The sequence below is a fragment of the Hibiscus syriacus genome, unplaced genomic scaffold (assembly GCF_006381635.1).
Source record: "Hibiscus syriacus cultivar Baekdansim isolate YM2019G1 unplaced genomic scaffold, ASM638163v2 tig00110318_pilon, whole genome shotgun sequence".
Taxonomy (NCBI): domain Eukaryota; kingdom Viridiplantae; phylum Streptophyta; class Magnoliopsida; order Malvales; family Malvaceae; genus Hibiscus; species Hibiscus syriacus.
Genome location: NW_024062677.1, coordinates 603,367 through 614,177, shown reverse-complemented (window position 1 = coordinate 614,177; position 10,811 = coordinate 603,367). Strand labels below are relative to the sequence as shown.

General features: G+C 34.1%; 1 protein-coding gene across 1 annotated transcript; it reads left to right on the top strand.

Annotated features, from left to right (window-relative positions):
* The first annotated feature begins 5,969 nt into the window (after positions 1-5,969).
* On the top strand, positions 5,970-8,023 carry LOC120117061 (putative 12-oxophytodienoate reductase 11). The gene is made up of 5 exons (XM_039137400.1): positions 5,970-6,153; positions 6,357-6,497; positions 6,618-6,748; positions 6,977-7,153; positions 7,257-8,023. Exons 1-5 carry the CDS (start codon positions 6,086-6,088, stop codon positions 7,853-7,855), a joined length of 1,116 nt encoding a protein of 371 aa, XP_038993331.1. The 5' UTR covers positions 5,970-6,085; the 3' UTR covers positions 7,856-8,023.
* Positions 8,024-10,811: the final 2,788 nt, after the last annotated feature.

The window sequence follows — 10,811 nt, the reverse complement described above, 5'->3', positions numbered from 1 at the left end:
ATAATTAGTATCTTGTTTCATAATATAATATATATATATATATATATATATATATATATATATATATATAGTGTTAAAACTCAACTAAAAACCACATAAATCAATACACACATGTTGGAAATAAAACTTACCCATGCTTACTATCTAACTACGAATGCGGACATTATGAAACTAATCGATACTATTCTTACCAATATGGCATATACAAAATGTAGGATAAGCATGTGGAGGTATCCGACAACTTCCTGGTCGTCAATTGCTGCCAAAATGTCTGTTCCTTAATCGAATATCAAGCAAACTCCATATTCTCGAATAATATATTGACATAGATTGGTAAAAAAGAAATCATATGCCTCTGTTGTCTCTCCTTCAACAATGGTGAATGCAATTGGGAAGATATTCTGTTCATTATCTTGTGCAACTGCCATCAACAATACATGCTTATATTGACCATACAATCACGTACCATCTACTTGGACCATACGTTTGCAAAATGGAAATCCTTCTATGCATGACTTTAATGCCCAAGATAGTCTATGAAATATTTTCTTCCCTCTAACAAGTTGACATTCTTCGTCATATGCAGGCAAGGTTTGAGACTTCACTATGGTTTCCAAGACAAATCGCTTAATAGCTTGTAACAAATATGGCAGCTCATTGTACGATGTATCCCAATCTCCATATGTCAGATTCATTGCCTTCATTTTCACATTCTAAACCTTATCGTATTTTACTTGGTATCCAAATTGGCTTCGAATAGATGCAACTAACATTGAACAAGAGCTCCTTAGATTCTTCTCAACCAATACCTACACGATTCACATGTTACATCGGAGTCCAATAGTCGGTGGTCTTGTTCGATTGAGTTTTGCAAACATGTATGATGACCATTGTACTTTGTGATTACCCAAGTATCATGCCTTTGAATTTTGGACACTCCGATCTTTCACTTGAACTCTGGGTCATATTTAACACACTTCACATATATGGTTTTTTTTGTTGGACTCTGCAATATGGACATCAGCATGGCCTTTGATGCAATACTCTTTAATCACCAGCGTAGCTTTATATTTTCCTCTAAATTGTATCATAATAAAAAATTCACCAGAATTTTCGAATGATTCAACCATGTGGTATGGAGATATATGTGGCATGTCTGGGAATTCTGGTGTTCTCATCACATCATAGTCTATCATGTACATGCGAGGGGTAGGTTGATACGGTGTCGAAACGTTATCAGTGGCCAGTTTATGTGCTCCACCACAGCTAAAATTATCATCGTCGGCCAAAACCGGTTACTCAGTTTCTTCATCTTCGTTAGAATCATATTAGATTTCTCCCCATCAATTTTCAGCATCAACATCAACAGTCAATTCGGAGTTTATATATGTTTCTCTCCTCGTACTCTGCTGCTGCGAATGTTCCATCGACTTCATTTCCACTTTCCAATAGCACCATTAAATTGTTTATCGATCTGTATGTCGGGTCCTCAAACTCACTTTCGAAATCCATTTGAGATGAATCTCCAGTCACATTTCTTGATGGCATAGGAACATCAGATATGTTACGCATATCAACAAATAACTCAATAACTGAAATATTTGTTGACTCATGCAATCCAATCGTGGCTTCAATATGATAATCTTTTTCAACTGGTACTACAACATATCTAATTGGATTGGGACAAACCATGAACTTGTACCTCAAACCATCAACTGTAGCTCGAATTTTCTTTCTATCATCTTCTTCATTTCTACAAATGTGATGTCCCTTTTCAACATCATATTTATAGGTCTTTCATACTGAAAAACAACTCTGACCTCATTTTCCATAATATGTCCATTATAATGGACAATCATGAAAAACTTGTTGCTCGTTTTCTCTACAAATTCAAAATTTGTATTTAGAATAGCAAAATTATTGTACACTATGATCATAAATCATAAAATTGGTATTATACAATATAAAAATAATATTAACATAACAAAAATTTTAAAAATAACAAAAATTTATAAAAATAACATTAACATAATGATCAATAGTCAAATATCTCAAATAAAATTTCGGAAGACAGCTACCAGGTTAAATTGGTCAAATAATATAGCACAGACCGACTTTAACTTTCTTCTCTTCTTCTTATTTTCTTCAAATTTTCTTTTATTCCTTTCTTTCTTCATTCTCTTGTTTTTCTTTCTTCTCATCGGTGCCCTTTCCCTCCCATACACTCCCTTATATAATAACAATCCAACCCTATTATTACCCAACCAACCCATCAAACCCGTGATTACAACATTATTACTGCTATTATTGCAGTTTTTATTTCTGTATGTATGCTACATGCAGACTGGCATCAGGCAGGGGAGAGACGTATGGAGTACAATGCATCTTCGGGGGGAAAGAGGAGAGACGCATGGAGTGTAATGCGTCTTTCGTGTGTACTGTAGCAATTACCCCATTTGAAGAAATAATTTCGAGAGTGTATTATTTTACAAAATAAAATTCTCAGCAGCATTATCTAAAAAAATCAGCCATTAAAATTTTATAAATCTTTCCCCAATAATATGAAATTTTAAGTCATACTATGACTATAATCACAATCCTAAAAGTGCTCCAAGCTCGCTCAACTAGTAGCAACGATGGCTAGAGTTGCAAACGAGTCGAGTCGAGTTCGAGTATGGTTAAGCTCGATTCGACTTAAAAATTTTAAAATTGAGTTTGACTTGATCCAAATACTCGCGAAAAAAAAATTAAAGCTCGACTTGAACTCAAAACCATGAATTAAAGCTCCAAAAAGTTTGAAATAAAAAAACCCTAAACTTAATCCGATTAAAACTTATTAGGATTTTTGGAAGCTCGATTCGACAACCGGAACGGTTTGCAAAGAGGAGTCGGAACGATTTTTGAGTTTAGGGAGTAAGGATATTGAAATATAGAGAATTGCACAGCGATTTAGAGTGGTTCGACTTTCTAAACCAAAGTCTACGTCCACTACCTTAACTCCTCACCAAGGATTTTCCAACAAATTCACTAATTTGTTCTTTTTTTGAGGACAAAGAGATAACCTTACAACTCCCTAGTTTTTCCGGGCTAAACTAGAACATTTCCCTAGTTTTTTACATGGGATAAGCTAGAACATTTTCCCTTTACAAAAGGATAAAAGAAGTAAACAAGAAAACCTCTCTAAGGTAGGTGTTTACAAGATTGAGCTCACAAGAACAAAATATTTACAAGAGAAAGATGAAATAAGATTGAAAAACTCTTCTCTTGTGTTTGATTGCTTGGATAGTTGTTCTCTTACTTCTTCAAGTGTCATTAGCTTGTATTTATAGCTTGGAATGTGTTTGATGTCGTATATAACCGTTGGGGATGTTTTGGAGCCATTTGGGGATGATTTTTCTACTCAAAAAGGCTGCCCATAACATGGTGCATCGGTGCACTATCAAGGTGCATCGATACCCCTTCATTAAATTCAAAATAAACTAGTCGTTGCAGCCTTCGTGCATGGATGCACAGCCTTGATGCATCGATGCACAGAAGGATGCATCAATGCACTAATTGCATTCGGTGTTTGAGTGCATGGATGCACTGCATGGTGCATGGATGCACTGTATGGTGCATCGATGCACTAGTGCAAGTGCATGGATGCACTGTAAGGATGCATGGATACACTGCAGGGATGCATGGATGCACTGCAGGGGTGCATGGATGCACTTTGACACCCTTTAGCATTTTGGCTCAAATCCGAATTTAATGGACTTTGAATTATTTTTGAAACCTTTTAAAACTTTGAATAAATTCAATTAAGTCCAAAACATTTTGTAAATTCAATTCAAGTCCAAAAACCATTTTGCCTTAAATTGTTATATCAAAACATAGTTCAACAAAACTCAATCTCGAACTTGAATATTAAGTACATGAAAACCTTATGCTATATTTTAAAAAAAATCAACACATAAATTTTAATATTATTAATACTTTAATTTTTTAAAAAATAAAATTTTAATATATTTTTTTTGAGTTGTTCGCGAGTTTTTCAAGTCGATTATCAAATAGCTCTTTTCAGCTCATTAAGAACTCGAGCTCAAGTCGAGTTCATTCAAATCGAATATTTATTGAGTTTTAATCGAATTGATCTCAAATAACTCACTATAAAACTTGTCTTATTTAAAATTCCCAATTTAACATTCTTTTTTGAATATTGTCCAAACGAACACCCTTTCTAAAATATAGGCAAGAAGGCACATTTCAAGTAACGCACCTTGCACACATGGCAAGAAGACGCGTCTTAGAGGAAGTACCTTCACTAAGGTGGCATGACACTTAGGAAGCGAGTCATACAAGGCACACCTTTCCCAAATATCCATAAAATATATTTTAAAAAATATAATTTTAAAAAAATAAAACTATAAGGGCTAACAATGTAATTTAATACATATTAATTTCATGAGTTAAAAAGTTTAATAGTGTTAGTTTATATAGGCACATTTGAGTGATTAGGCTATACTTGCTAACAATGTGGGATAAAAGTAAAATATAGTTCTCCTACCTTTTTCTCATGTAGTCTTTAATATTCTTACTTAATCCATTAAGTTAGAGTTTTTTATTTTTACTATTTAAATATAAATTAGAGATTATATTAGTTAAAATTAAATATTCTTTATATGTTAAAATATTTAAATATTTATTTTTTAGTTATGAGTTAAATTTTGTTAAGAAATACTTTGATGAGAATATTTAAATTTAAATTAATTAAATAATTATATATTTTATAATATTTTCCTATGAAGCATTATCAAATCCAGTTTGTTGGGAAAAAATAATATAATTTAGAGTTATTGATGTTTACATCTGTTGATGAACTAAATCCATTTAATTAACAATATTCTTTTGCTTTGTATTTTTTTCCCAGACTGATTTGGCGCACCAAACTCATTTCTCCATTGCTTTGAAGAACTTTGGCAGTAAGCCTCAGACAAAGAAAAAAAGTTAACTTTGTATATAAGATCCTCAAATAACTCTATATTTATATTTTAAATTAAATTAAACTTAAAAAATTATGAAATTTTATTAATTTCGTATATAAGATCCTCAAATAACTCTATATGTGGACTACCACACCACCATCGGATCTACAGAAGAGGCCAGTGCTCCACCATCAACCGTCATGACTCATGAGATGTCTGTAGAGAAGAGTGGAGGAGCAAGGAGGGGCGCGACGGCTAACTATGTCAGAGGGGCGCGACGGCTAACTATGTCAGCCTAACCGCCGGCCTCACAATTAAATCCGAGTTCTAAAATCACAGAGAGAGAGAGAGAAGGTAAAGTTATAGAGAAAAGATAATTAATTGTATTTAAAATTGAAAAATATAAACTCGATTATACAGGCTGATATGCCCAAGCTTGAGACGGACTTAAGTTCAAACCCAAAAGAGAACGACACATTTTGACCAAATGCATTGAATTTGGTAAAGCCATCACATATTTAAAATTTTATGATTTATATTTAACATCTTATGATATGTAATATATTTATGTTCTGTGCATTTATTTAACATTTTGTTTACTTTTCGTTTGATTTTAGTGAATAAAAATATTTCAATCGAAGACATAATTTTTGAAATTTACTATAAAATATAACAAGTGAAATCATAAATAAACTTTAAAAAAACGCCATATTTAAAATATATTATGAATATATTTAATGATAACTCGTGAAATTGGTTCCTTTTTTATGTTTATATGGCTGTGATTGCTCCACGGCTTTTAATGAAAAAGAAAGAATTTAATACGTCAGGTCGTGGGAAGCTCAGGCGAGTGCAGCTCCCACCGTGAGCGTTTTGTTTGGTCAACTCTGGTGGCCAAATTATACATTGGCCGACACTGCAAACGTACTCTCGCTCGTCATCAAAGCCCCATTTCTAATTCTATATATACCCCTATTCCCACGCATTGCATCTCTCTAAAACCCTACTATCTCAATTATTTCAATTTAATACCCATTTCCACTGCAAAATTACAATTACCCTAAACCCAAACCCAAGTGATCGCTTCAATTTACTGTTTTCTTAGAAGAAACCGAGACCAAATGGAAAACATCACCACCAAACCTCTTCTTACTCCCTACAAACTTGGCAAATTCAATCTTTCCCACAGGTAATACCCTCGTTTCCTCATCTTGCATTCTTTCTACTTCCCATCATATATTTGTTCAGCTTTTCAAGGAAAAATATCATCCCATTTCCCACACATCATATTGTTGTTCGTGAGGGGGGGAAAACTATGGTCACTGACTAACTAACTGCGTGATTTGGGTGCTTAATTTACCTCTCTTTTCGTTTCTCTGTCATTTTTTCCAGAGCTGTATTGGCGCCATTGACAAGACAAAGATCTTACAACAACGTTCCTCAACCACATGCCATTCTGTACTATTCCCAGAGAACTTCCAAAGGAGGTTTATTGATCGCTGAGGCTACTGGAGTTTCTGATACAGCCCAAGGGTAATCAGTTATTATTAGAAACAGAATTATGTATAAAAGGTTGAAATTTTACATTTTCTTTAAACCCCAAAAATTAACTTCATGGAACTCTATTCCCCCCCCCCTGTTTCATTAATAAAGGTATCCAGATACACCTGGTATATGGACAAAAGAGCAAGTTGAGGCCTGGAAACCCATTGTTGATGCTGTTCATGCTAAAGGTGGAGTCTTCTTTTGTCAGATTTGGCACGTTGGAAGGGTTTCAAATAAAGGTCTCTTCTTGTTTTACACCTCCCATTATTCTCTTCTCTTCTGTGACATTTCTTAGAAAATCAGATGTGGATGGTTGATTGGAAAATCGATGCTTTAATTCTCATCTTGAATACTTTATTACCCAAAGTTTGTTTTGTAACTTCTAATTCCAGATGGCATGGTCCTTGATGCTTTATTGTGATGGCATTGGACACAAATAATGGTTTATCACTTGTAAATGTTTGCAGGTTTTCAGCCAAATGGACAAACTCCGATCTCTTCTACTGATAAGCCAGTGACACCACAAGTTCGACTTAATGGAATAGATGTTGCGGAGTTCTCAACTCCGAGACGATTAAGGACAGATGAAATTCCTCAAATTGTCAATGATTTCAGAATTGCAGCAAAGAATGCAATCGAAGCTGGTAAGTTCTTTTTTTCTAGATTGAGAACAATAAATGAAATTTGAGGCTTCTTAGATACTTTAAAATTATATAATGGCTGCTAACTTTGGTGCCTGATTTGTAGGTTTCGATGGAGTTGAGATTCATGGAGCTCATGGCTACCTAATAGAACAGTTTTTGAAAGATCAAGTGAATGATCGAACAGACCAATATGGTGGATCACTAGAAAACCGGTGCCGATTTGCCTTGGAGATAGTTGAAGCCGTGGTCAATGAAATAGGAGCAGATAAAGTTGGAATACGGCTATCTCCCTATACAGAATTCATGGAAGCAGGGGACTCTAATCCGGAAGCATTAGGCCTCTACATGGTGGAGGCCTTGAACCAATATGGAATACTCTACTGCCATATGGTGGAGCCAAGAATTAAAAAGGGGGGAGAAGTGAGTGAATGTCCTCAAAGTCTTGTGTCAATGAGAAAGGCTTTCAATGGCACTTTCATTGCTGCAGGAGGCTACGGTAGAGATGATGGAAACAATGCTGTGGCTGAGAACCGCGCGGACCTTATTGCATACGGCCGATTGTTTTTGGCCAATCCAGATTTGCCAAGGAGATTTGAGCTTGATGCCCCTCTGAATAAGTATGACAGGAATACATTCTATATATCCGATCCAGTCATTGGTTACACTGATTACCCATTTCTTGAAGCTAATGGCAATGCTTAATTTTCCCCAGGAGGAGAAGAAGAGACGTGTTTTCAGTTGTTTTATTCATTATTTCCAGATGGAATCCATGGATGTTGCTCTTTTCCTTTTTCTGTTTAATTCACAAAATTGTGTACCAAAACCACTTATATTAATAAAATCCCAGTATACTAGTTGTTAGACGTTTGAGATAAAATCCCACTTATCTTAATTCACATAGCCTAGAGCCTAACCTTGCTTACAAGGCTGATCTTGGCCAAGATCAAGAGACCAGGGCCGGTCCTGAACCAAGGAGGGGAGTGCGACCGCCTAGGGCCAGGCTTGGAGGGGTCATTCTTAAAAATAATAATAATTTTATAATTTTTAAATTTTAATAATTAAAAAATATTTTTACATAATTTAACGAATAATTATATAATTAATCTAATAATAAAAATAGATCAATGTAAGCATCATTTTTCTTATTTTATTTAACAGCCCATGACCCCACATGAAGTACTTTCCCATTGCACATGCTACAACAACTCGGCTCCCACTTGAAGCCAAGCAGCCCATGCCTCCACCATTCCCATAATCCCACTCAAAATTTTAACTAAACCACTAAGGATTAAAAAACAAAAATAAATCTCGAAAAGTGGAGATTTCTTCACCAAATCAGAGAAAAAAATGGAATCCTACTCATTAGACCTTATCATCTTACCTAAGGAGAATAAATAAAAGGAGCATTACAACGAGATGTGGGAGGAGTTGAACAGGAAGAGAAAAAACAGATTGAAACAAGGGAAAAATCTTACCAAAAATACATTGTAAACACTCATATTCAAGAAATAGCAGACTCCAATTCTTTTTTTATTCTGTTCGAATGTATGTGTTTTTTTTCTTATCGGTTCACTTCTAATTCATCGAGAGATTATGTTTTTTAGTTCGAATACATAACATTTTTTTCCTTGTCAAGCATAGTAACGATTCATACATATATTCAAAATAATAAATATAAAAAAATAAATAAGCCTATAATTTACCTGAGAAATTAGGGGTCTCACCGGAGTTGGGGCCGACGGTTAGGTCATAGGGAAGGAGGCCGAATAGCTTAAATGTTTTAGGGTTATTGCATGTTGATTTTATACCTAGATCTAGGTTTTATACCTAGATTTAGGTTTTATACATAGATCTAGGTTTTAAGAGATAGGTTTGGCGGTTTTGGGGGTGAGTAGAGGTTACTTCGTTGTCGAGGGTTGTCGGAGTGCGAGGTATTCGAAGGGTCGGGTCTTTTTTGGGTTAGATCTGAGGTTAGTTTTGGGATTTTGGATGCAGTCATCACCCTATTTATTTCTATTTTATTTCGAATTAAACTTCAAGTTTTAGTTTATTTTATTCCAACCCTTGTATTTTTAATATACTTTTTGATGTTTTTATTTTGGTGTCATGTTATAACTATTAATATTTATGTCAAATTTTACTTGATAATTTTCCTGGATTAACTGTGAAATATTTATCAAATACTCGATGAGAGAGTCGAATTAAAAGTGTTAAAGCTATTAGATTTCAATGTCCCCAAATAAGATTGACTTTGTGTGAATTATATGAATCTTGTGAAAATGATGCAAAGTCAAAAAGTGAAGCTGAAAGTTTGGTGAATGCACTCTCAAATTTTGAGTTTTTGCTTGGTGTTGTGATTTGGTATGACATTTTATTTGATGTTAATATGATAAGTAAGAAATTACAATCTAAGGCTAGTGCATTGATACTACCATATGACAATTAGAAGGTGTGATGTCCTACTTTGAAAAATATATAGATGAAGGCTTTACAACTAGTATGAATGTAGCTAAAAGTCTTGCACTTGAAATGGATGTGGAGCCTATCTTTCCCACAAAACGTCGTGTGATTAGAAAGAAATTTTTTGGATAGAATAATGAGGATAACGAAGTTGAATCGCCTGAAGAGTCATTTAGAGTCAATTATTTTTTGGTTGTGGTAGATATGGAAATTACTTCTTTGAAGAATAGATTTGAGCAATTGAAGACATTTGAAAGTATTTTTTGGATTTTTATATGATTCAAATAAGTTAAAGTCATTAGACGATAATGAGTTGAAAGAATGTTGTGCTCATTTTCATTCTACATTTTCTCATGGCAATTCATCAGATATTGACTTAGATGATATTTTCTCTGAATTGAAAGTCTTACAAATGACTTTGCCGACAGAATTGTTATCCGCAACTGAAATTCTTAAGTTTGTCAAATCTGCAGATTGTTATCCGAATGCTTCAATTGCTTATAGGATTTTATTAATTGTGCCTGTGACCGTAGCTTCAGCCGAAAGAAGTTTCTCAAAGCTTAAATTAATAAAAACGTACTTGAGGTCATCAATGTCACAAGAAAGGTTAAATGGTTTAGCAACATTAGCTATTGAGAAGGTGATAATAGGAAACATTGATGTTGATGGTATTATCAATGACTTTGCATCTCAAAATGCTAAAAGAAATCGTTTTTTATGAGAATTTGTGTATATTGTTTTGTAGGTGAGAGGCGTCAATTTTCGATTGAGAGAAACGATTCTAAGAGATGATTGAAGACACAATAGGAGTAAATTGAGTGAAAAATTGAGATGTCTCTTTATATATTTGGTAAAATAATATTAATTAATGTAATAGAATATACTCGTATAATTTTTAATGAAAAATTTTGTTTGACGTTTACCGAAATTTATTCTTGAATTTTAAGTTATTTTTTAAGGGCCCTTAAAATGTCAGGACCAGCCCTGCAAGAGACGCATCACCTGTTTGTTCTATAGGTTGCACATCTGTCTTATTCCCTGTAGCGACAGACTGGTCATCATTGGTAGTAGCTAAAATCTGATCATCATTGGAGCTCAGTTCTTGAACAATTGTATAAGTAAAATTCCTATGACTTTGCTGATTACAAACAGTAGCAAAATCAATCATGTCGTGAACAACAGGTAAAGATTTTGATCG